General features: G+C 52.1%; 6 protein-coding genes across 6 annotated transcripts; 4 read left to right on the forward strand and 2 right to left on the reverse strand.

Annotated features, from left to right (window-relative positions):
- Positions 1 to 178: 178 nt before the first annotated feature.
- On the reverse strand, positions 179 to 2,374 carry B0H65DRAFT_231866 (acyl transferase/acyl hydrolase/lysophospholipase). The gene is made up of 2 exons (XM_062822197.1): positions 1,679 to 2,374; positions 179 to 1,599 (listed from the first exon to the last, which is right to left on the reverse strand). The coding sequence occupies exons 1-2, from the start codon at positions 1,875 to 1,877 to the stop codon at positions 482 to 484; spliced, it is 1,317 nt and encodes a 438-aa protein (XP_062680645.1). The 5' UTR covers positions 1,878 to 2,374; the 3' UTR covers positions 179 to 481.
- A 437-nt stretch (positions 2,375 to 2,811) lies between these two features.
- B0H65DRAFT_469537 (uncharacterized protein) lies at positions 2,812 to 4,558 on the forward strand. The gene has a single exon (XM_062827015.1). The coding sequence runs from the start codon at positions 3,145 to 3,147 to the stop codon at positions 4,294 to 4,296; it is 1,152 nt and encodes a 383-aa protein (XP_062680646.1). The 5' UTR covers positions 2,812 to 3,144; the 3' UTR covers positions 4,297 to 4,558.
- On the reverse strand, positions 4,433 to 7,018 carry B0H65DRAFT_231876 (AFG1-like ATPase-domain-containing protein). Its single transcript, XM_062822198.1, has 2 exons — positions 6,976 to 7,018; positions 4,433 to 6,862 (listed from the first exon to the last, which is right to left on the reverse strand). The coding sequence occupies exon 2, from the start codon at positions 6,672 to 6,674 to the stop codon at positions 4,569 to 4,571; it is 2,106 nt and encodes a 701-aa protein (XP_062680647.1). The 5' UTR covers positions 6,675 to 6,862; positions 6,976 to 7,018; the 3' UTR covers positions 4,433 to 4,568.
- A 656-nt stretch (positions 7,019 to 7,674) lies between these two features.
- Positions 7,675 to 12,058, forward strand: B0H65DRAFT_427898 (Non-repetitive/WGA-negative nucleoporin C-terminal-domain-containing protein; the record flags this gene model as incomplete). The annotated part of the gene is made up of 3 exons (XM_062824716.1): positions 7,675 to 8,013; positions 8,124 to 11,655; positions 11,724 to 12,058. The coding sequence occupies 3 exons, from the start codon at positions 7,675 to 7,677 to the stop codon at positions 12,056 to 12,058; spliced, it is 4,206 nt and encodes a 1,401-aa protein (XP_062680648.1).
- Positions 12,059 to 19,810: 7,752 nt separating this feature from the next.
- On the forward strand, positions 19,811 to 21,346 carry B0H65DRAFT_429324 (kinase-like domain-containing protein; the record flags this gene model as incomplete). Its single annotated transcript, XM_062824817.1, has 4 exons — positions 19,811 to 19,942; positions 20,030 to 20,099; positions 20,156 to 20,304; positions 20,366 to 21,346. The coding sequence occupies 4 exons, from the start codon at positions 19,811 to 19,813 to the stop codon at positions 21,344 to 21,346; spliced, it is 1,332 nt and encodes a 443-aa protein (XP_062680649.1).
- Positions 21,347 to 23,452: 2,106 nt separating this feature from the next.
- Positions 23,453 to 24,139, forward strand: B0H65DRAFT_469552 (uncharacterized protein). Its single transcript, XM_062827016.1, has one exon. The coding sequence runs from the start codon at positions 23,678 to 23,680 to the stop codon at positions 24,116 to 24,118; it is 441 nt and encodes a 146-aa protein (XP_062680650.1). The 5' UTR covers positions 23,453 to 23,677; the 3' UTR covers positions 24,119 to 24,139.
- Positions 24,140 to 25,933: the final 1,794 nt, after the last annotated feature.

A 25,933-nucleotide genomic window follows, 5' to 3' on the forward strand; every position in this document is an offset into this window, starting at 1 on the left:
ACGCGGGAAGCTGATCCATGGAGCTGCAGCAAGTGGGTCTGGGGTAGCTTGGGTAACCATTGTTTAGTGACCTGTGGACCCCTATTTCCCGCGTCTACAGTGGGTGTGAATGATCATGTTGATGCCCCTTTTCAACCTCACAGTATGCTTCCATCAAAACACACAACTCAGTAAGGTACCGGTAGATGCGAGAACCTTTCATTTTCCCCAATGATTCGTTCTAGTTGGCTATGACAACAGATACAATATACAGCTTCCAGTGTCTGCCCGAAGAAACGGTAAACCTATCCACAACGCCGGGCGCAGTGCTCCTCTCCTCCCCCGCTGGCCAAACACTCCTTTAACTTCCCCGTATCCAACCCAAAGCTACGCCGATGCTCGAAAAAAAGGGTGACGATGATTTTCCCAGGTTTTCCAAAATGACAGCCCTTTTCCATAAATGCCCAACGCTGAAAATGCCTGGACACACAACTTCACTTGCTCAGTCCCACCTATCCCATGCATCTTGCCACTCGTCGTCCTCGTAAAAGTCCGTCTCCTCTAGCCCCCTGAGTACCTCCTCAATCTCCTTCGGATCGGTAATTGCCCAGACACCGGCGCCCTTAATGACATCCTTCCCGCGCATGCCAACCTCCTTACCCACCAAGTTCCGGCCCACGTACCCCGGCCCGATACCGACCCATCTCCTGACCTTCATGGACTGATCCAGATACTTGATGCTGTCCCACCACTGTACCGTCTCGACCGCCTGCCGAGCCAGAAGGTCCTTTAGCTGCTCCCTACTTTCAAAGGGCCTGGCCGTCACATTGCTAATGCACGTAACCTTGCCGGGAAACGTGACAATATCCTCATTCTCCCTTCCCTTGACCATGCTGTTTCCCGCCATCATCTGCTGCAGCACCCCGACGGCCGGCTTCATGATGGGACTGTGAAACGGGCTGTCGCTCTTGAGCCTGACCGCGCGTGGGTCGTGTCCCAGGAACTGACGCACATGGGCCACTAGTGTCTTGATGCGCTCAATGCTTCCGCTAAGCACAATTTGGGTCTTGCTGTTGACGTTGGCAATAAGCACCTGGTCGATTGGGCTCCAGTCGTCGGCGCTCTCGACTTTCGGGCCGGCGCTGTCGTAGCCGACAAACTCGCGGATTGCGGCACATAAAGGTGGCAGGTGCTCGGCCTTGCTACTGACGAGTGCTACCATGCCGTACTCTCCGCCGTACATCTCCTCGGCCTGCCGGGTGGCATTGGAAAAGGCTTCCGCTCGCTTGTGCACCATACGCAGACTATCTTGGAAATGGATATAGCCGCCTGCGACAAGCGCAGCGAATTCGCCAAGAGAGTGACCGAGAGTAAAGTGGGCGTTGTCTTCGACTCTAAAGTTGAAGTGCTTTTCGAGGATGCGGATGATCATTATCGAGGTGGCCATGATGGCTGGTTGTGCGTTGGGCGACAGGTTGAGGTCCTTGCCGGGCCCATTTTGTATCACGTCCGAGAGCTTGTAGCCCACTACCGAGTCGATTTCGTCGATGATTTCGGAAGTTGTCGAGGGAAAGGCTTCTAGCCAGGGGGTGAGCATGCCGACTCTTTGGACGCCTTGGCCTGTATATCGTATGGCTGTTAGCATTGTCGTTCGCAACTTGAGCATGTGAAGGCGGGAGAGCCGGCGACCACTACGAACCTGGAAAGAAGATGGCCGTCTTTGGCCGTGTGTCTGGTACCGGCAAATGTGTCGCATGTCCTCTACGCTGCCGTACCACTACCGAGCGTGGTAATGGTGATATTCTAAGGGGTGTTTTTGTGATGGCATTGTTGGAGGAGAGAAGCGCAGAAGGAGGAAGCGCAAGCGCAGGCCTACGAAGGGGCCCGCGCAAAGGCATATCGGTGTATGTGGACCTGGAAACCTCGATTTGTCCCCGTCCCAGGCCGGCCGTCCGTCCGTCCGTCCGTCTACCGCGTGTGTCGTGCGTCGCTACCGGAACCTCGGTCTGGTTTCACTAATAGTCTTGTCTTGATCCACCGCTATGGTTCCCGATAGTCGATGTCCGTTCGGCGCCAAGTCAAGTAGTACACGGCTATGTCGTAGTCTGGTGGAATCCGAAGTCGGGGATGTTTATGTAAATCTCGAATTGGTGTTTTTTGTTTGCCAAACAAGTCAGGTATGTTTGATGGCGCAAACCCGGAACAAGTAAACAATGGGAGCAAATCAAAGAGAAGGACGGGACTACGTTTAAAGGGATGCCAGCAACTGGTGGAAGAACACGGAATGATCGGCTTTCGACGGTAGCAACGGTAGGGACGCCCGGGCAAGTAGGGACGGCTGTCTCCTGCAAGTGGAAGCTTGAGTAAGCAGGTACGGATACTCATCAACAAACCGCCCTGGAAATCGACAGCCGCGGCCGGCGGGAGTGGGCCATCCCAACGCCCGGCTGGCCCGTTGTCCGGGGTCTTTGTGTGGAGAAGACGGGTGGGGTAAATCCGTCGGATCTGGGCGGGCACTGCACCGTCAGTCCGTCACTGGACTCAATTGCCCTGGGGCAGGCATTTCAACGATGGGATGGGACCTTGTCACTGCAGCAGTTCCGAAAGACGAACCGTGTGACGTCGCCTAACACTGGTGCGGCTACTTTTGGCTTTTGCAGTTGGGCAAAAGCCCAGATCCACCCAGCTGCCGGGTAAGAAGGACGCGGTGCGGCGGTGGAGGTACGTACTTTCGTGGTACCTGCACTGTATGTACCTATCTGCCCGTGCACACCACGAACGACAGGGCACGAGGCTCCACCAGCTGTGTAAAGTTCATCATCAATACCGTATCGATTTCAATATCAGAATTTCAATACACAAACATTTGGACGTCAAGTCGTTCAACTCCAGATCGACTCAAAGGTCCAAACAACACACTTCTGTGGCCAGAAGAGGAATTAACACAAACAACGAACTGCTGCAGGTCAGGGTACTTGGGAAATCTTGGGATTTGGAAAAGTTCGACAACGGAACCAGGACGGAAGGAAAACTTGTTCCCCCTCCGACCTCACCCAAATTTCGACTCTCATCTCACCAACACTCGAGATTGATATCGCTATTTCACGGTCTCACCACAGACTGTTCAACCTTCAACAACCACACAACCAACCACAACCACACGTCATGCCCATCACAATCCTCCCACCCAAGGCCTTCCGGGACCAACCACCCCGCCGCAACCTCAACCATGACTCCGACGACGTAATGTCCGACGCCACCTCCGACTCTGAAGATTCCGACTCCCAGCCCGGTGGCGTCTCCCTCGACGGCGGCGTGACCATCCACCCGCGCAAGCGCCGCTCCGCCGCCGCGGCCTCCTCTACCTTCACCAAGCGCCCCAAGACCAACGTGACCAGCTCGGTCCCGCGCTCCGCCATCGTCACCCCCGGCGAGCGCATCACCACGGACCCGCAATGGATGCGCGGCCACGGCACCTACCTCTCCTCGGCCTCTTTGGGAGAACAAGCCATCACCTCCTCCCTGGCGGGCATCGTGACGCGCACCAACAAGCTTTTGTCCGTCCGCCCCCTGCGCGCCCGCTACACGCCCGAGGTAGGCGACCTGGTAGTCGGCCGCATCGTCGAAGTCCAGGCAAAACGGTGGCGGGTGGACGTCGGGTCCACGCAACTTGCTGCTTTGCCCTTGTCGGCGATCAACTTGCCCGGCGGTATCCTCCGCAAAAGAACGGAGACGGACGAGCTGCAGATCCGCACTTTCTTTGCCGAAGGTGATCTCGTGGTTGCCGAGGTGCAGCAGCTGTTCCAGGACGGCGGGGCGGTGCTGCACACGCGCTCGCTCAAGTACGGCAAGCTGAGGAACGGCGTGTTTATGGCTGTTTCCGGTACCGGTGGCGGCGGCGGGGTTGTGCGGTCCCGTAGGCAGGTGTGGACGCTTGAGGCGGCGAATAATGGCGGCCCGATTGATGTGATTTTGGGGGTTAATGGCTATGTTTGGATCTCGAAGCATGTGGAGCCGGTGGTTCCCGAGGAGGCCAAGGGTCAGACGGGCATTACGAACCTCGAGGAGGTGGTTAGTGCCACGATGTATTCGAGCCAGAATGATAGGATCGAGCCGGAGACGATGAGGGAGATTGCGAGGATTAGGGGCGTGGTGACGGCGCTGGTGGAGAATGGATTGAGGGTGGATGAGGATATGGTCACGAAGGGGTATAATGAGGCCGTGGAGCTGGCGTTGGTGAGCGCGGACGGGCCGGAGGATGTGTATCTGGGTGGTGAGAGGGGAGAGCAGCTTGCTGCTGCTTTGACGGCTGTCTAGGTCTAGGTCTAGGGGCTTGTGTAAATGTGTTCGGGAAACCAAAGAAGAAAGCAAGATGCTTCCCCGCTTGATGGTCGCTAATTAGCTTCCGTCTATAGCACGACGTTGGTAATGGCTTTTGAGCCTTAAACCCGCCTTGATCAGGAACTTGGTTCGTATCCCTGGAAGTATATCACGGAAGACTTGAGTCAAGGTCTGCCCGAAGCACTCGTGAGAACATGTAATCATTTCCAAAACATCTATATACAACCCAACATCCAACCTCATCCCCATCACCGCCTGCTCCCCTCCTTCATCTCCCTAACCCTAAACCTCTCCAACCCCACCGGCTCCTCCAGCACCGTCGACTCCCCCATGACAATCTCCGTCTTATCCTTCTCAGAAGGCCCCATCCTCAACCTCACCAACGGTGATTCCAACGGCTTACTAACCTCCTTGCCCTCCCAATGCCTCGCCTCCTTCGGCAGCGGCTGCCACCAACCCTCATCCGTCCTAGCATGCCACTGCCTGCTGCACAGCTGCCACAACCGGCTCGTCGCTCTCTTGTACGCAAACCGCTCGTCCTGCCCCGTGAACGCCGAAACGGTCTGGTTGAAGTCCACTTTGCGCGTCAGGGACACTTGCTGCTCTTTGCCGAAATCCGAGTCTTGGTCCGGGTCGTATTCGGAGATGTTCGGACGAAAAGGCGCGATCGAGTCTTGGAAGACTTCGGCTATGGTTTCGGAGTAGGTTGCGTCTCCTTCTACTACTCCTGCTACCTGCTCGGTTCCATTGCCCGTGCTTGTTGTTGTTGTTGTTGTTGTTGTTGTTGTTGTTGTTGTTGTTGTTGTTGTTGTTGTTGTTGTTGTTGTTGTTGTTGTTGTTGTTGTTGTTGTTGTTGATGTGGTGACTGGTTTGGCTGGACGCATCTCGGGAAAGAAGAGATCATCAGGCCCGGCCTCGGCGCGGATGAGGAGCTTGCACTTGGACTCGTACAGGGCGTCGAGGAGGGTGATGAAGCGGCGGGCTTCGTTCTTCATGGCCAGAGACAAAACGGGGACCTGGTCGATGATGAAGGTGTGGAAGGTCGAGGCCATGGTGAGGTAGTCGGCTGGGCCGTGGGAGGAGACCAGCTCGGAGAAGTCCCAGTAGGTGACATCGTTGTGGTGGCGCGGGACGTGCACCTTGCGGCCGTAGACGATGAGGCTGGTTGGGGTCCACTGTTGGCCGGTGCTATTTGAGCCGACGAGTTGGTTGACGGCGGCTGTCCAGGTTTCTTCGGGGTCGGAGGGGAGAAAGTACATGGATGGTTTTTGAAGACCCTGTTCGGTGATGGTCTCCTCTGAAGTAGTTGTTTTTTGTGGCTCTGTGGATGATGATAACCCAAACACGGGTTGAAAGGAGGCCGCCCCTGAAGCCGTCGTCACCTTGTCCACGCTTTTACCTGTAACGCCAATCTGCTGGCTCTCCCTTCTCCTCCAGTCTCGGGCACCTTCCATGTGCCAGAAGTCGCATCGTGCTTTGAGAACCTCCAGGAACGCAGCAAAGTCACTGGTCTGGCCGAACAACTCTCCCTGGCGCTTTCCAAAGCCAAAGACCTGCTTGATCAGACCACCGGTTGTGGGCGGGTGGTAATACCCGCCTGTGGCCTTTTCCAACTCCTCGGGCATCCGGTTAGATGATGCAATGAGGACACCTCCCAGCTGAAAGAAGGCGATAAATAAGTTATTCATGATCTTGCTCGCAGCTCTATCGGGAAGCTGGAACTCGTCGAGGAAGAGAATGGGAGACTTCTCCACCATCTCTTTTGCCAACCACAGGAGGGAATACTCCTGATCACCCATAGACAACTGGGAACGCGACTTTCGGAACTGCTCCAGCCTGGAGAGGGCGTACAACATGAAGGTGTTGAAGTGCCATCTCTTCTTTCGGTGAGTGGGTAAGCCCTCGGCTAGGAGATCTAGCAGCATAGACTTGCCGGTGCCAACCTCGCCTGAGAGGAAAAGACCCTTGGGAGAGTCAATGTGCAGAGCAGCTTGGTGGCTTGTAAGAACTCTAGTCAATGCCAAAGTGTCTCTGTCCTCTGGTTTGCTGAAGAACTTGGCAAAGAGAGGGTTCCTCCTGATGGGGTGGCTGCGGACGGCCAGCTGGGTCTCTTCGTCCTCAACATCCTCCTTCCTTGCCGAGTCCAAGGCCTTTGTGATCTGCTGGAGTCTTGACTGGTACTCTTGAGAAGGAGTGTAGTCCTTTAACCGCACATAGAGCTTTTGTTTGTATGGAGTTGAGATCTGATACAGAGAAGCCGAAGATGTCCGTGTGACTGTTAAGGTTAACAGTGGATTCAGGGGATGAAACTTAACAGCCCCAATGATGTCACTCTCAAACAGCACCAATGTCATTAACAGATGTCAACTCAGTCCAGCTCCTCAAGAGCTCTCTATGGGTGTCCACTTGTACCTAGAGCTATCATTTTATTGTTTGATGACTCGAAGATGGAGAGTCCACGGTAAAGAGACAAGTAAAAGGTAAGGAAACCGGCCTCACAAAGGGGTGAAGAAAGAGAGATATGTCCAAGAACCTGGTCGAACTTGGACACCAAACGCATGTTAGTGTTAGGGTTTGTTAGAGGCAGTTTTAGGAGGACGAGGTGAAAGAGCTGAAGGACCAGGAAAGGACAAAGGGAAAGAAAAAGGTACGTACCTCCTGGCAGCCAGCACTTCGTGGTCGTGTGTGGAGATCTCCAGGGTGTTGAAGCACTGACCAACAAAGCCAGCAACACGCCAAGACTGACCACTCAGTGACCACGATGGACCAGCACCAGCAAGCAGCGACTGACCTCCGGAGGCCTGTGATTTTTTGTTGCCCAAAAGTCAACAAGGATCCAATGATTGAAGGCTTCGTCATGAAGAAGGGAATTGCCCGCCTTTCCCCATTCACTTGACATCTAGACAGTAGCGACATACTCAAGTTCTGCCCTTTTACTGGTACAACATTCCCAATCGCGACCTCTCCATCTTCCACGACTTGGGTATACCTAATCGATAACGGCGCATCCATCATCCTTTCTCGACGCCGCCGTGTTTCCGTCACAAATTCGACATTCCAATATCCATCACCTCCCTTTTGTGGTATTCAGGTGCACCGCGCCTTGCCATGATCAAAGGATAAAATAAGAGAGAAAGGCCGAGATTCGAATCGAAGGGAGCACGCGCGCGCGCCTTGTTATTCACGTCACCCGTCACGACCACCGATCGAACTCATCGACTTTTCCAGCATCTAGATCCATCGCTTCTTTTCTTCGCTTTGGCGATTTCTAGCTAGCCGTCCGCATTCTTCTACCACCACCACCACAACAACCACCACCGCGACTCACGGTCACGCACCAGCACCAACACCAACATGTTTGAGCCAAACCAACAAGATCAAGGCGGCCCCGCAAAGGGGACACGAAGCAGCCGCCGCAGAGCGCGCCCCTCCTCGAACACAGATGCCACAGTCCAGGCCCCCAAGGCAAAGCGACAAAGGGTGCCTCTACACGAAACCACAGTTGCGAATACCGAGGCCCTCCCAGAGACGGATACGGACATGTACGAAGTCAAGTCCGACAAGCTTGCCCTGCTCGACATCAAGCGCGACGGCATTGAAAACCTCGGTGGTCCTCGCAAAGAGCTCAGTGTGCGATCAAAGAAGCAAAAGGCCGGTGAACGGACCGCGAAGGGTGATGGAAGCATAGTATTGGTATGTCGATGCGTCCTTTCCCGGCTTTGTCTCGCGTCACTGCGCATTGTGGGAGCTCATCTATAGTCACAAACAGCTCCTGGAAGCTTAGCTACTGACCACAATCCCAGACTACAAACAATGCTTATACCGTGAGCAAGCTCCCAGCTTTACCCGACAGACTCCGAGCGGATGCGCAAAGTAAGATCGCCCAGCACAGCTACCTCCCAAACGCCCTTCCACCTTTGGAGCAACTCTCAATAAAGCCTGGAGTACCTAACAATTCCCAAGATCGTCAGCACGGTGCCGTCTACTCGACCAGCGGATACGCCTTGAGCCTTACCCATACCCATGCCTTCGTCTGGCCCTATGCTTCTACCGCCGCCTCGCCCGAGACCTTTACATTCGGCCTTCCTTATCCCTCCAAGAACCCGACCGACCCGCTACCACTCGGCTCCTTGGTTTCGCCCTCGGCTGCATCCGATGAACCTGGCCTTGTCGTTGTCATGCCCATGAGCGGCAAGATCGCCTACTGGGAATCCATCTCGAGCGCCGCCACCCTTGACTTCATTCGCCAACAACGACACGGAGTGGAGGACACAATACCTGGCATGTTCTCTGGAGAGCATGTCGTTCAGATCGTCAATGCCGAATCCGCCGGTTTCGTCCTCGTCTTCAGCTCTGGCCGTCTTGCTTACCTGAGCGTTCGCGACATGCATGGCCGGCCTGCCATTTCCGTACAGTTCCTTCGTAGCAGCCTCACCAATGCCACAGGTGGATTGCTGGGAAGTATTCGCCAGGTCCTCGGTTCCACTTCGTCGCATGGAGATGTCGTTGCCGTCCGCGCCAGCCATGCCACAAGAGTAGGAGAGCGCGTCATTGTTGCAGCTACGACTAAGGGTAAGCTCAACGCTTGGCGCATTCACAGGGGCGGCCACCACGAGATCCTCTCCGATATCGACTTGCAGAGCGAGCTTATTCGCCAAATACAGGAGGCTGACCCAGCATCCGCTGGCTTACCTGAGGAGTCCTTCGAGATTGTCGACTTTACCTGCGTTCCTCGAGGACTCGACAAGAAGTATGTGGAGGCTAGCCGACTCAGCGAGGCTCTGGTTCATGACGAAGATTCTGTTCAGCATTTGCTACTACTCACTTCCTTTTCTTCCAGCAAAAGCCAGTCTCACTATGCCTTGGTCGAGGTTGTCATTTCTGGCCAGAACAAGAAGGTTGGTGCAGTTCGACCCTTGACTTCTTACACCAGTCCTGTGAGACCCAATGCGCCCGAGAGGCCCAAACTTTACCTTCCACGCCCTGCAATGGTGGCTTTTGTCGTCTTCGACCGCGCCGTTGTGATTGCGTCCATGGCCGCCCCACCGGATTCCCCCGAGTCACAACTCCAAGAGGACAGTCACATCATACCCGCCACATTCGAAGACGTGGTAGACCTACGAGATGAGGGCAATGTGCAAATAGTAGGCTCGGGTACAGAGGAGCCTACTACCAGCGGTCACTCCCAAGATGAGCTTCGACTGCGACACAGGATAAAAAATCCTGCAGCTGTGTTGTTGGTGCAGGGTGTTGGCACAGTTAGAGTTGCCGTTAGCGAGGTTGATCGGTTCGCGACTGAAAAGCCGCCAACCATCAGCGCGAAGAGCAAGCTCGAACAGGCCGTCTTCTTTGGTATCAAGAGCGACAACCCGCTGGTGTTCCAAGGAAGAAGCCTGCCTTTCACCGCTCCGGAAATCGGAAATGCCGCTATTGAGCTCAGTCATGAGATCGTAGCCTCCAAGACCCCGTTCATCCCCAACGTGCCCGCCTCGCTCGAAAATAACATGAGGACCAGGGTGGAATATCTCGAAAGGTTAATATCCCACCTCAACACCTTGAAGGTGGATCTGGACGCTCGTACTCGGTGGATGCTGCTCTACGACTCTGAAAAGATGGCCGTAGCAACGTGGCTTTGGCGGAAGAATGAGCAGTTTATCGCCGAAAGGCCAAAGGGGGATAAACAAAACCTCATTTCCGAGACGGTGGTGTACATCAACGAGAACCAAAAGACGGAGCCCAATCCGGCTGTCGGTGAAGTTGACCCCGTTCGCCACTGGTTCATTAACGATGTGTGGAGGCTCGAGATCTTTATTGCTTGGGCATACCAGATTATTAAATATGCCTATACTGAACGTCTCACCGACGAGAACGGTATCAATCGTCTGGTACTGGAAGCGGCCATCGTCAACAAGGGCGCCCTTCAGGAGGCGGAGCAGCACCGCTTGAGGAATGCACGCCTGTATGGTATCAATCCTAGGAAAGGCCCCGAAGGCAACGCGATCCCTGAGCCCTGGACTGCCACTCAGTTCATCACTAACAATCTCAAGCGCCTGATTGAGTTCTGTTACGAATGGCTGGATAATTACTACTTCCCTTCTCCGGAAAAGGCTTCTGTGGATGTGAAAATCCTCAAGAGCATTCGGGACATGCTTCCTGCTCTCACCAGCCGATACTTCACCGCTCTTGACGAGTTTATTTCGTGGGCTGAGAAGTCTAGTGATCCTCACGCACAAGAGATCGCCAAGACGTATCTTCAGGATTACGTCAAAAATGTCTACGAGAAGATCCTACGACTTAAGGACTACGATCTTTGGGATGAGGCCATTGCTCTGGCGCAGGAGCATGAGGCATATGCCGCGCTGGCAGATGTCATGGTGCAGCATATTCTCGCGCTGGAGGAGAGTGCTCTAGCTCCCGGCACTTCTGCTACCAAGGCTGAGGAGTGTCGTGCTAAGGCTGAGGACCGGAAGAGGCAGATGGGTGGCTACTTCAACCAGTATCAGGAGAGGTTCGCCTTCCCGGCGTACGAGGCTCTACTTGACGCTAGCGGCGTTCAGGCAGTCCTCGAGTTCCCCTACGACAAGGAGGGCTATGCCACCAAGTTCCTCCGATCCAGGCCCGAACTGGCCAAGATCTCTTGGATCAATGACGTTGAAAGGGAGAACGACATTGCTCGTGCTGCCGAGACACTGCTCACTCTCGGTCTTACCAGAGAGCAGCAAGTGTGGAGCAAGAAGATCGAGCTCAGTCTTGGAAAGCTTGCTTTGCTGGCTGAGGAAGCCGATCAACGCAACGGTGACAGTGAAATGAGCAACGGCTTTTCCGATAGCAAGGCGGCCGAGCTTGAGAAGGTTGACCAGGCTCTTGAGATTATTACGATCCAGAATGGCCTCTACAGTCAGATCCGACCCACCATTGAAGAAGCCGTTGACGAAAGAGCCGAGTTTGAGCTGGCGATGAAGTTCCACGGTGGGTGGATCAACGCCCAGAAGAAGCAAAAGGCACTTCAAAGCGTCTTTGAGGACGGCATGGAGCGCCTGCTTAAGCACGAGGCCCTCCAGCCACTTACCCTCATTGACCTGCTTACCCTAGTATACCTTGACCCGAAGCACTTCGAAGCCATCGGCGACCAGTTCTACCTAGCCCTGAAGGTCGCCAAAAACGGCCTAAAGGGTGAGGAGCGAAGCAATGCTGAGCGCCTCATTTGGCGTCGCTGCCTCATCCGTGACGACTGGAAGCAAGTCAACGTTACCAACCTGAAGGATGACCAGCATCAGCTGGAAGTCCTCGGCGAGACAGCACTCTACAGGACCTTGTTTGCTGTTGTTGACGAGCGTAAGTTTCATATTCCCATTCCCAAGACATATCTCCCACACAGTGCTAACCCACTTTTGCCATCACAGAACACTCAAACGACGCCTTCCGCCCTTGCATCAAGCCCTCCGATGCCCTCGGCGTCTACACCGACAGTCTCGACCGCCGCTTCGACGGTATGGACGACTCGTTCCGCAACAAGCTCATGGACGCCATGAAGGCCGAGGATGCCAAGCTCAAGACCTACATCGACAAGGCCCGGCTGGACGAGTGGTACAAGACCACGCTCGAGGCGGCCGAGAACACTGTCGCGCTCGTGTATGGCCGCATGACGGCCAAGAAGGCGGCTCTGGCTGCTAACGGCAGTACGAGGGCCCCTCTTGAGGCCGCGGGCGCGGTCAGCGCAGGATCGTCGTTCTGGTAGGGTTGGAAGCGTGAGATGCTCTTTGGCGTTGCTGTCTGGGCATGGCTTTGGATGTAGGACTCTGGCATGGGAACAAGTGTAAGACAACAAGAAAGGAAAGAATAGGAGATCAAGAGGAATGAGTTGAACAAAAAGTGGATGGGTTGACCTGAACGTGGTTATTGTATTGGTTAAAAGCGGTGGTTATCTCACTTCTAAATCTCTTGCGTTGCCTGTCCGGTTTTATCTGTTGGTTTAGGTCATTCGGTTTCTGCAGTATTGGGGTCAGAGTAAAACTGGGGTTTCCAAGGAACAGCATGACAAAGCAAGATGAAGAAGAAACATTGAAAACAAAAAGTGAAAGGAATAAAGTGAATGCTGAAAGAGCGAGTAGGTGGCCACAACATCCACTCTTATGGTGCAAGATGACAAACGACAAAAAGAGATGGAAAAGGAATAATTTTTGTATAAACCATTGTGCGCATAGCCAGCTAGCTACTTGTCTTACTGTCCGGGCCCCGTTTCTTTTTGGTGTAATTGTATTCTTTCTTCTACGACGGACGGATCAGGGAAAACATTCATTTCACCTTCCATTGTCATGATTTAACTACCTCCCAAAAAGTCTCGTGAACACAAAAACATACGTACTCGCGCTTTCTTAAACTTCTAAACGAAGCAATGAACGAAAACGTCTACAAGCTGTACAGAAGAATTCTTGATACTGTACGCCGATGGTATCCATTCCATCCTTACTCCATGATGATGTAAGGTATTCAGCCTGTCCTGTCGTTTACCTTCCCAAGTCTGTAGGTATATATATATATATATATGGTGACGAGCGAGCCTAATATCAGCCCGGACGGAGCTCAAACAAATGACAGCTATCTTACCTCTTCTACAGTCTAACTCTGAAAGATGTTACTTTCAAGTTCCGATAATTGAGGTACATATGACGCTTATAAAAGGTCGTGGCGTGGCGTATTGAAACATTCCACCCACCTCAGCTAGCTCTACAATACAATGCTGGTTTGTTTGTTAGTTTGGTTCTTCGGCCATGGGTTGAACAGGGGAGAACTGGAGTTCTCATCGGCCTCCTCAGAAAGAAAACCAGTCTTCGTTTGAAGCGGCAGACAATGACCAGGGCTTATTACGCCACAGAAGCCTCTTTTATGCCTCTCTCCGTCTCCTTTAAGATCCAAAAGACTGAAGATATTAGTCTACAGCACCCATCTGCTAAAAAGCCGAACGCTTTCCTATATCCAGCAAAGCGGTGGCTTTTTTGTACCAAACTAACAAACAAACCAGGGCTGGATTGTATACGTCCGTAGAGATCCCAATTTCCAAAAGAAGAATGATGATGGCAAGAGACATGTATGTGGCTTACATACTTGGCCAAGCTTGGGATCAGGGCGTCAACATATGCATCTGGAAGTGTGTCAATTTTCTTCTTCTTCTTTTCCTGGTATGCTGGTATGTGGCTCTTGTTCATGTCTTGGTGGCTTGGTGGCTTGTTTTTGTGAAGAAGAGACATTAAAGAAGAGTCCAAGACATCTAGATAGAGGGAGGATATACTACTTTCTCTGAGTGAGGAGGCGCGGGGCTCGATCGACTTTGCTTTTTTGTTTCAGACATCTTGGTGTCTACAGTACATATGCATCTGGAAGTAGTCTCATTTTCTTTCTTCTTTTCTTGCTGAGTTTGTTTGTTTCTGTGAAAAGACATTCAAGCACCCCAAGACAGATAGATAGATGATGTCTTGTCGAGATATTGGTCTGAGGCTACTAATAGGTAGGCTCGACCTTTTTTTTTTTTTTTTTTTTTTGTTCCTGACATCTTGGACAGAACGTAGAGTTGTATATATTGGAGCCGTGGAACATGATTCCTGTGTGTATGATGAACGCATGATGTAGCAGCAGCGATCTGGAGAGCAGTGATAGATAATCTGTGCGATCTTTTTATATATGTATAAAATCTCAACAAAGACGCCAGGTGAAAGTACCTAAGAAGAGGCCGAGGCGGGCCGACTGAAAAGGAAGTAAAGTCGGGAATATCTGATCGGAAGTCGTTAATACGGGATGGAAGCCGAGACGGGACGGGAAGAAGAGCTTACGCATATTTACCGCGGCGGTTATCTTCTTTTTCCTTTTCTTACCACATTGTATCAGATCAGTCACAACACATCTTTGTCAGTCAGGTACCTTGACTCGCTTGGCTATACATAGGTAGTTGCTGACCTGAATCTGCTGAAGGAATGTACATGCTAATTGTAGCCGTTAGAACTTTGTACGACTTATGGACGGCATATGATCAAACTGATTGAATGTTTGGTACTCTGGTTGCCCGACTGCCCATTGTGATACAAAAGGCAAGTTCTAAGTTTCAATGTTTCTATGTCGAGCTTGGTAACCTCGGCGTCCCTGGCACGCCTGATTATTGGGAATGAAGAATAAAGCATGTGGTATAAAAAGCCCTTTCTTGTGGTGCAGTGGCAGAAATTAGACCAGCCTACTCGGGCCGGAGTTTTTGTTCTAGAAGTTGTATATCTGAGGCTCATATAGATCTGACAAGCCAAGAACATGTGTCAATGTCATGCTAGGGATGAATGTTTGGCCGAGCAGCAATCCAGGTCATGTCAGGTACCAAATCGGTCCCGTCATGATCCATGATTAGGTAGACGCGTTACCCCTGGGGAAATGGCGTTATATCTGAGCTTGATGATTCAGCGTCAATAAGACATGAAAATGCGCGCAAATGAGATGACCTCAAAGAGGTTGGAGAAAGCCGGATTTGCGAGAACCTGTAAATTCATATGTCATCTTCGAGGTCATCGTGATGAGGGAATCTGGGAGATCATCTCCCCCAGTACGTAGCAAGTATCAATCCTTGTCCCCATCCCACGTCCAAGATTTGATTTTGGACAGGGAAGCGACTCATGCAAGAACAAAAACCCTCTCGTCATTCATTTTCTTTTTTCTGTGTCTGAAAACCCCATGGGTAATATCAATTGGAATGGCAAGATTGAATGAAAAGTGGTCCAAACTCGATTACCGGAATGGAGTCACGGTAAGATTTTCGCCATTTCGCTATGGGATGTGACTTGTGTACTTGTGGGAAGTTTGTATGTTTGAAATCGGCGACGATCGACGACTTGCCCCCTGGGGAGTTGGGTTGGGGGGCCTTGTTGGTTGGGGTTTGGCTTGGTGGTTTGGGGTGGTCAGAATTGGGCAGCGAGAAAATCAAACAAATCTGTTCTAACATCAAGATCTTCACATGGTTTTTACGAAAAGTTCTGGACTAAAGATATCGAGTTGTGTGTGAAGACAAGACAATGGACGACAAGACGGACGGTTGCCGAACTCACTTTTGGTTCCTGAATCCTGATCCAACTGATCCTGACACCCGGGCCGGACAGCCGTTCGTTCGCTGCTGCCGCCATGCCCGTGCAGGCCGTGCCGCGGCTGGGGCCCCACTCAATAAGCTTCTGGTCGGGACCTGGGAACTCTTGCGTTGTTCTCCTTTTTCTTGTCTCTTTCCATTTGAATTCCATTCTTTTTCTTCTTGCCGGCTTCTCCTTGTGAAAGACCCCACAGCAGATCGAAAGCTGGCTGCCCTGCGCCGCTTTCTCGGAATTGTTTTATTCCAATGTCTTTGGCGTATTCGTTCCGAATTGAAGAAGACCTGAGTATCTCAATGGGCCATTCAATCTGTTGAAGAGACTTGGAGGCCGAGTGAGATGCAGCGAGTTCAACGCAGCCGCAAAGAGGGCAACAAGCTCAAATGCAACATCAAGTCTGCTGTCAGGAACAAGTTGCAGGCGGTGTGTTGTTCCTTCTGTGAACGAAGATTTGCAGGCTGTCCGTCCGCACTGCATGATGGATGCAGAGACCCTCTCCCGTGATCAAGCGTGAATTCGATGTTGATGTTGAGCAACCCCAACCAGCAACTCCTTGTGGCTGATCGTCCGGTCCTCGACCTTCTTTTTTTTCTCTCAACACAACAGAACACTTCCTTCCGTCCTTCAGCCCAAGCCCAGTCGGGAAGGAGCTGTCACAGGCGATCACCTTTTGGCCTGGCCTCTCGGAACCAGCCGCGATGGCACTGTTCAACTGTTGGCTAGCATAGCAGCCCCCACCCACTGCTGAGCCGAGAGCTCAGAGCTTCAGAGCACAAAGGCGCGATATCCGAACTCATTCTTTTGTCAAACGTCTTCACCTCACATATCTATCAGGCGGGCTATCGATACAAGACCGACTCTCGGCCCGGCCCTTGCGGTGATAAAAAGGAGAGCTCCGCATCTTCACAGTCCATACTACCTATCGACCGTTATGTGCCAGGCACACGTTTTTCATCGAATGGGGACGCACGGCCTGCAGTGGTTCCGTCGCTCGCATGCCAAGACCGCAAAGGAGCAGTCGGCAAAATGCTCATGTTCCTTCGGCCTTCACCGCCGAGGGCCGGACATCGTGTGGTGTCGTCGTCGTCGTCGTCGTCTTCGTCGTCCTTTCGTTCGCCGTTTCTGCCCGTCCCCGGTGTTGTTGCAACATGTTTGACCGCGCCAACCGCGCCTCCCCCTACGCCATTGTTGAAGTTCAATAGACGCCTCTAATCAATTGGCAATGGGCAATCCCGAGTACCTATTCAAAGGGAGAAAGGGAAATACCACCACCCTCCACAGATCGGACCAACCGAGCACACCCATCCACACACATTGGTCGGCCATTCTGGACCGGCGGCGCTTGAGGATGGATTGCATGGACAGCTGCCGTTCCAGGGTTGCATTGGCCTGCAGGCTTGCCCGGATATGGGGTCCGCTATGGGGTACATCAGTAGCCTGCTGCAAAGGTGTTGGTGAATCGCGATAGCCTTCATTCGACCTTCATTTTTGGGTGACCGAGCAACTGACAGTCCCGAGACCATTGCAGCATGAATAACCTCATTTATTGCCCATTTGTTCCTCAAATTGGCGAAATTCAGCGTATGACCAAAAGTAACACAAACCAGTTTAGCATCTGATTGTTTGGTTGCATTGTCTCGGCCATGCATGTGTCTTGGAAACGGCGCAGCCTCGAGGAGAAAAACCAACAGGTTAACATCAAAGCACGGACCAGAAAGGGGTCTCTGCATAGGCCGTCCTCCTCCATGCCCCCCTGGCGACAGAAAATATTGGAGCTAGGGCAATGCGAGCCAATCGTATTTCCAGAAATGAATGGGGCCCCTTGGGCCAGTGCCCCTTGGCGTGGGCTGCTTGCTGATTTGGTTTGCTGTGGCCGCGACAACTCTTTTTCTCGAGCGGATAAAGTAACTGTATGCCCTGATAAAGTGACGGACCTCTAACCCAAAGGAGACTGACCCACCCAAGTTTTTGGAGGGTGCAGTAGTTTAGAGAAGCCTTGGCTATATTATCGCCGTCGCTATCACCTTCACCTTCACGGTCCTATCATCACTGGAGGTCTTGGTGTTCTTGCTTGCTCAAGCTTCTTTGGCGTCGCCTGGCATGTCCTTGGTTTTCGCCGTTATGGACTGGCGATTTGTTGACGGTGCCTTGTTGATTGCTGCGTCCGCCGGTGCTTCGCGCCTGCCACTCTGAATCTGAACTAAGATCCTAGCGAAACTGATGAGGGGATAAAGAAGAGGAGGAAGGAATATCCTACGGCTCTCCGCTTTAGATCTCTACCCAAATACTTCATTACGCTGCTCACTTTTGACTTTGGTCGTCGTCGATGTTGTAGGGACATGCCTGACGCACTTCTCCTTTGGGTTAGAGATCCGTCACTTTAGCGGGCACACAGTCACTTTATCCGCCTCGCTTTTTCTGGTCCGTCAGAAAGTCCTGTCCAATCTCACCGACCTGTTCGGCTCCGTCAACCTCCACGGCAACGGCTTCCCCATCTGGGTATGGCAGTGTTGGCGCGCAGTCTGTTGACACCAACTTTTGATAGATTTACACAATCAATTCGCGCCTTTTTCTTGTAGTGAATTGTGTGTGTCTTTTTTTTTTTTTTTTTTTTTTTAGTGAAAGGCTGGCGTGAACAAGGTGCCCACTTGTTGGTTGTCCACGCACGCTGACTGGACTGGGACCTGGATCAGGATGGCCGCAACGGTGCTCCCGCCGTCGCTCCCACTCCCGCCCTTCCACTTTGCTTCTCCTCAGGGCACCACTTGTGATTCTCACAGTCACAGTCAGCACACCAGCCAGTCCAGTCTCTTCCCGCAGCGCAGTCTCTCGTCGCAGTGCAGGTGGACGGTGCAGCATTTTGCAGCAGTGGTCAGAAAGCTCGTCGTTCGTTGGCCGGGGCTTGGGGTTGGTGGTGTGCACCTGATCGGGCACCTCAATCAATCAGCGATCCGCCCGCGCTCCCTGGCCAGAGAAGAGTGGACGAAGAGTCAAAAGGCCTGAAGGTCAAGCCATTCCGCTTCCAGGATTCTCCACTTGCCCTGGACGTACTGGACCACCGCCCGCCTTCCGTCTGCGCTAGCAGGTGCAGTGCTCCGTTCCCGACTCCCCCCTCTGGCCGCCCTCTCTTCGCTCTCTTTCGCTGCCGTCCTGCCTCCTTTCGAGTCCCGTTCCATATTCTCTCCTTCTCACCACCTTCGGCAGCCCGCCACCCCCAAAACCCGATCCATCGTCATTTATCCGCGTCCGTCTGCTGCCCCCTTTCACCACTTCTGCCCCGACAGCAGACGCTGCAGACGACAAACGTCTTTCTTTTTTCTTCCTTTTCCTTTTGGGGGTCTGTCATTGAGAGAACGCGGCTCGCATCCAAGTTGTCCACCACGGAGTAGACGGATCCTTCGTCCCCCATCCCATCAATCCCAGCCTTCTCTCCAGCGCGCGACCCTCTGAGCCTCCTTCAATCCGTTCGCATACCACTCCTCCTCGCTTGCGCAAAGAAGCAACAGACGACTGGGGAAGCCTCTCGTAATCACCACGGCACTCCACCCTAGGAATCGGCCCAATTTCAGCAACCCATCTGTGCCCCCGTATCCCGGTCTTCCAGTACCTATACTTGGTCAATCTCAAAGAACCTGAATTGCAGAATTCCAAAGCAATTCAGTCACTGTCACCGTCGTCGTCGTTCGTCGTGTCGCATCTTCGAATAGGACCTCCTGTCCGTTTCCCGACTTTCGTCGCTGCATTCCGAACAGAAGCCCTTCCCTTCCGGCATCCGCCAACCCAGCCCCGTCCATTCACCGACTACGACCGAGAAAGAGGACCCAGCGTGTTTACCGAGAATCCAGGGTGAGTGTTGGCTCGTTCGTCGCTTGTCCCTCTTGCTGTGGGCGTGGCCGTGGAGTGGCCCGCTTCTGAATGATCTCTTTCCGTCATGGCCTGGTCGGCTGGTCCCCAGGCACAACCAGGCCTCCTTCCCTGCATCCCTATTGCACACAGACAGCCTTGCCTTGCCACACCCGTGGGAACCATCGTCTGCCAATTCAGGTTCCCACACACCACTGCACTTTTTCCTCCTTTTCCACCTCCTTCCTGTCAATCCCTCCTACCCAGTTACGCAATACACACATGGGCCCCTAGGTCTCCTGTCTGGGGACGTTATCCGTCATCGTTGTTATCGGCACCACGCACACACGCATCGCAGCCTGTTCCTGTCATCGATACAATCATTATCCTCAACAATTACTGACCGCCGATTTCAATTGCCCAGACGTGCGACGACATCCTGATTGACGACCATCACCCTTAATCACGACTCCGTCGACCCTTAACCTTTACTAAAAACACACGATAATCAATTTGAGCGACGACAATCCGACACAATGGCTTCGTCGACGTCTTCCAACGTCGTCGGTGTACACTACCGAGTGGGAAAGAAAATCGGAGAGGGTTCATTCGGTGTCATTTTCGAGGGTACCAACCTCCTCAATAACCAGCAGGTTGCCATCAAATTCGTACGTCCTCCTCTCGGACATCGGCTCGTCGCGCCGTCTCCATCCGCGACGTAGGATGAACTGGATTGACAATTGTTATGATTACAGGAGCCGCGCAAGAGTGATGCTCCCCAGCTTCGCGATGAGTACAGGACATACAAGATCCTTGTGGGATGCCGTTAGTACAGGCCTTTATCGAGTTGTCATGGTACCTTGCTAACATTGTATCTACAGCTGGGATTCCTAATGTCTACTACTTCGGCCAAGAAGGTCTTCACAACATCTTGGTTATCGATCTCCTCGGTCCCTCCCTAGAAGATCTCTTCGACCACTGCAATCGCCGGTTCAGTCTCAAGACGGTCGTTATGGTCGCCAAGCAAATGGTATGTTGGCCGGTCATCTTCCCTGCGTCTCCTGAAACGAGGTAATCTAACCTTTACGTAGTTGTCCCGTGTCCAAACCATCCACGAGAAGAACCTGATCTATCGCGATATCAAGCCCGACAACTTCTTGATCGGAAGGCAAGGAACCAAGACCGCCAATGTCATCCACGTAGTTGATTTCGGTATGGCCAAGCAGTACCGTGACCCCAAGACCAAGCAGCACATTCCCTACCGCGAGAGGAAATCGCTTTCGGGAACTGCCCGTTACATGTCCATCAACACCCATCTTGGCCGCGAGCAATCCCGACGAGATGATCTCGAGGCCTTGGGCCACGTTTTCATGTACTTCCTCCGCGGTGGCTTGCCGTGGCAAGGCCTCAAGGCTGCTACTAACAAGCAAAAGTATGAGAAGATTGGCGAGAAGAAGCAGACCACTGCCATCAAAGATCTCTGCGAAGGATTCCCCGAACAGTTTGCCCAATACCTCACATACGTCCGCAACCTTGGCTTCGAGGACCAACCCGACTACGACTACCTCCGCGAACTTTTCTCTCAGGCGCTCAAGGATGCCGGTGGCGTCGAGGACGGCGAGTATGACTGGATGAAGGTTAACAAGTCCGACAAGAAGGGGGACTGGGACCGGCCTGGGGCTTTGCACAACCCAAACGCGAGACCTGGGCCCTCAGCTATGGAGATCCACAATTCGAGGGGGCCCACGACCCATCACGCAAGCGACCCCCGAGCTCAATTGACGGCCGCTCGTTTAAACGCCCCGCAGCCCTCGCCTCCAGCTCAGCCGGGGCAGCGGGCGAAAGAGCAACCAAACGTCAACGTGCAGAATAACCGGGCCTACAAGTCCCAACCCACGCCCACCCAGTCGGCGGGAGCTGGGGCGCAACCATACAACATGCAGCAGCCTCCGCAACGAACTGCGACAATGACCCACACTGCCACACAGAACACGAACCCACCACCTTCTAACCAGCAACAGCAACAGCAAGGCGGCATCAAGGGCATCTGGAAGGCCCTGTGCTGCAGCTGAAAAGGCTGGTGCTGATTTTGTGTCCGTTTGCTTTAATAATATCCTTGAGTGAGCAACAACCAAAGACGGTGGCAGCTGTGTTGATGATCCCCACCGCTAACAGTGCGGCTAGCTTTTAAAAGGAGAGAATGTGGGGAGCAAGTCTTCGTCCCATCTATATAGAGGGTTTCCCGAAGAGGGGACGAGTCCTGTTGTATGAATTTGCCGAAACATGGGGTTCTCAAATGTTTTTGCATGGGGACTATAGAGGATACCTTCCTTTGTTTTTCATAGCGGTCTTACTCGGCTACGCGCATCTGGCGTCTTTTACTTGCTTGATCTACCTGGGGCACATCATTACGACCATACGATTAGTATTCCGGACTCAGTCTTCTGTCTCTCGCTATCTTCGCTTCCTCTCTCTCGACCTCCCCGGGAACCCTTTCCTCTTTTTACTATTTCTTGTTCCCTCCCTTCTTGGCTGGCCTTGGTTTGCGAGAGGATGCTAGGATTTACGACGCCGGGCCGCTATCTATGGAAGGCCGAGCCGAGTCACGTGGAGGAAAGCTGTCTCGGATGATTCCGTCTCTAATGACAGCTGCCTCTTTCCCGACAAACCCGTGCAAACGGTCAAGCCTCCCTCATCTTGCCGCTGGAAGACGCGGTTCGGAGTGGGAAGAAAGGGGAAGGAGGGGGAAACATGAGGGAGGAGGGAGGGAAGTGACAGGGAAAGTCGGGAGAGAAAGTTTGAAAAGATCTAAGGAAAACGAAAAAAGGGGAAAAGAGGAAAGAGTCTTCACTTTTGATTGGAACGGAGCGCCTCGGTGTTTTAGTGTTGCTGTTCGCGGGTGTGTGGTTCTGAGCTTGTTACTGTCTGTCTATTGTCATTGTCTACCTTGTTTGTTGTTGCGCGCTATTGTTGTCTTGTCAGCATCTTATACATCTCCGAACTACGTATAATAATCATTATATCCACTCACTCACTGACCCTTCATTGTATTAATTATCTTATCCTCTTCGGTTGTTCTCACGGTCTGATATGATGGAGGGGAGACGGCGGAATTTTATTTCATCTTCGAAAATACCTCTCTGGTGCCTTCTAAGCTTTGTTTTATTCTTTCGTTGATTTCAGCTTGCCACATCTGCGGTTATTACTTGCTATACAAGCTTGGACCGAGGCCGCCCATGCCTCGTCGGGTTTTGCTCCTCGGACCTCCGGACCTGCTGCATATACCGCATTATCTCTCGAAATTGAGGCTCGGGAATGCAGGGTTAAAGGTGTCTGACAACCACGTACATGCTCTTCGACAACCGCCAAACGCATCTGGCAGACATTCAACCCTGCGTCTTCTACACAACACTGAACCTCAATTTTCGAGGATAATGTGGTAACTGCGCCATGGCCTAGCGGAAAGAAAGTGAGGCCTCTCGTGAGGTACAGGAAGGACCACGTATCACTGGAATGAGAGGGGTTTATATTCTGAGCCGTTCTTTCTCCTGTCGGTCTCTCCCACTTTCTTTCTTCTTTCTATTCACCACTTGTTCTCGACACTAGCATCGGAAACATCAACCATCGTTCCATCGGTAGCTGTCGTGGCAGAAACTCGCTCGTGGAAGTTGTCAATCAGTTGAAGACAAATATCAGGAAACAAATCAGGTCGTTGTTTCCCGTACGTTAAGCTCCCTGTGGTAGTCGCCCCCATCACTACTCAAGTCCTAAGATATATTTATTCTAGACTGCCCTGCATCCCTCTCGTGGATTCTTCCTCCGGCAAGCAACCAAGTTTTGACCATTGTAAGTTGCCCTCATATTACCCACTCCAGTTGACCAAGTCAAGCCATCTGACCCTGACCTCTTGATTCGCCGTCTAAGTTTAGTAAATCGATCACCACCGTCACTCCCAGATCCTTGGTCCAAAACATCTTTGCCAACCACCATCACCGTTACCTCGGGCGTCAGCACTATCATCCCCGATATCCCCTTCTTCCTCCTTAGCCGGCACTCAACAGCAACCACCACCCATTCCACCGAGTAAGGTAGTCATCGTCGAACACCACGTACCATCATCAGCTTGGGGTTTAGCCTCCCGTCTTTCACAGATCCACAATCACGATTCTCCTGTGAGAGTGGAAGACTCATCCGGCGCTGGCCACGAAGGCGTCCTCTTTGAAGCTTCTTTGGGGTTGTTGCAGATCTCCCTGCTCTACCTGAGGAAGGCTGTGCCCTATTCAGGCCCTACCTGCCCCCTCTGACGGGCCCCTCTCCGCCCAAACAGTCTCCCGTCCAAAGCCCCTTCCAAAACCCTTCGTCTACTCCAAGCTGCTACGCGAACACCGGGATAATTCGACACGATGCCGGTTTTACCACGACAATACCCGTCGACGCCTCCGACGGAGGCGCCAACTGCTCTGGATGATGGATGGTCATGGTTTGGATGGTCAACGTTAGGATGGGCCTTAATAGGTCTCTACATAGTTCTAGGGATCACCTGGTACACGACGTACGAGGCGGAGCGGATTTGGACCTGGGTTGCGGACGGTCTAAACCCTGACCGTTCCGGCGACAAATTCGGGCCCAGACAGCGTGGGTTTTTGTTGGCCCTTTTCGTCGTATTATCGAATGTGTTTGTGTTTTGCTGGCCCGTCTGGTATATCCTCTATGGCGTCGGCAATTGGGCGGCAAGCCTCCGCTGGTACTGCCTACGGTGCGATAAATTTTGTTGTGATGAAAACGGGTACAAGATGCACTGCCAATCGCCCGAGCACACGACGGCCAAAGAGTTCCAAAAGTAACGAATCATGGAAGTCATCAGTTGAAGGTGGCCTCGGATTTTGGGGCTCCTGCAGTGGTGTTTAAGGAGAAAGGACGAGGACGGGGCCTCAGCCTCCTATCATTTTGAGAGTTTTGTCTTACCTTTTTTTTTTTTTTTTTTTTTTTTTTTTCCCCTTTCTTCGTTGGGTCTTTTTCTTCTTCTTAGGACAGCGGCGAGGGTTCCTTTTTGCGCCGCCGCCACCGTTGCCGTTTGGATTTTTGATTTGGAATTAGGTTAGGTATACGGATAGCGAATTCCCCCCCCCCCCCATATCAATATACAGTACACCTCCCACCTGGAAAGTTCATTAGCTGCACATGCACAGGTGCTTGATTTGGGACACAAAGTTTTCGGGGTTTTTTTTTTTTTTTTTTTTTTTTCAGCCGGTAGTGTGCCTTGTCAGGGATTATAGGGACACTCGGCTTGGAACCAAGGAACTGATCAGGTGGCTTAGGTTAGGTAAATAAGAAGCGGAAGGGCGACGGTCTTGTGTTCGTTCTTCCGGAAGCTGCTCGACGGGAGGGAGGTCCTCAGAAAGGTATACAATTCAACCCTGCCCCTGGTTTGTTTGTTAGTGTGGTACAAAAGAGCCAAAGCTTTACTGGATATTGTATAGGCAAGCGTTCGGCTTTCTATCGGGTAAACGCCGTGAAACTGATATCTTCTAATCTTAAAGGCCTTGAAGGAGACGGAGGAGAGAGGCATAATAGGATACCCATAAGAGGCTTCTATGGCGTCCTAAGCCCTTGCTATTGTCTTATGTCGTTTTAAACGGAGGACAGTTCCTCTCTTTAATGGCCAATGAGAGCTCCTAAACTCTCCTGCCTGTTCAACCCATCTATGATCGAAGAACCAAACTATGCAACAAACAAACTAGTATTGAATTGTACACAGTAAGAAGGATGGACGGACTTCAGGAAGAGTAGAGGTAGATAGAGAGATAGCGTAGGTTACTTAGGTTCAGACCTTAGACAATACAATGCAGCTTGTTCCTTCCTCCCTAATTCTTTGCAGCCAGCCACTTGATTCTGCTCTGCTCCCTTCTGACAATGACGACCGACCGTCTTACTCGTTTTTTTTTTTTTTAATGGCCCTCTCTTTCTTTCTTTCTTCCTGATGCCTTCGGGCTGACAGAGGGAAGCATCTTTAAACCTTCCTGGTGATCTTCTGTTCTGATTCTGAGTTTTGAGTCTCTCTCTACCTTACTCTCTATCTACATGCCCCCGTTCCACAAGACTTTCCTTTCAGCAGCATGGCTCTGAATCCTGATTTGTTGCTCCCTTCTACAAGTTTTTGTTGAAGTTAGTAGTGGGTCGGTTTTGATTTGGTTGTGTTGTGTTGTTTTGTGTTGTGTTGTTTTGTGTTGTGTTGTTTTGTGTTGTGTTGTTTTGTGTTGTGTTGTTTTGTTTTGGCCCCCATTTCAATGCAGTTTACGACAATGCATTTGTGAATAAGCTGTATGGCTGTGTGAACTCGATACCCGTTGGGGAGGAGGTATGCTGTGGTCAAAGACTCTGGATTGTTAATTATCAGAAACAATGGAATTTTGGAAGGTCGAGGTTAACGAGGCCTAAGTAAGTATGTAGCCAAACGAGTGAATTGTGATTTTACTGTGTAGGTATTTCTATGGGATTGTGTCCATATGTATCTTGTTTGGAGCTTGTTTTGTGTTGATATATTTTGTTGTAGGTACAGGTATGTGTGAGTGTTGTTGTTCTAAGGGGCTGTGGGGAGGGGTTGTAAGAAGGAGTTGTATGAGAGAGTTATATGCATTTATATACTACCACTAGGGGCG

This window comes from Neurospora tetraspora (genome assembly GCF_033439725.1).
Source record: "Neurospora tetraspora strain CBS 560.94 chromosome Unknown B0H65scaffold_5, whole genome shotgun sequence".
NCBI lineage: Eukaryota > Fungi > Ascomycota > Sordariomycetes > Sordariales > Sordariaceae > Neurospora > Neurospora tetraspora.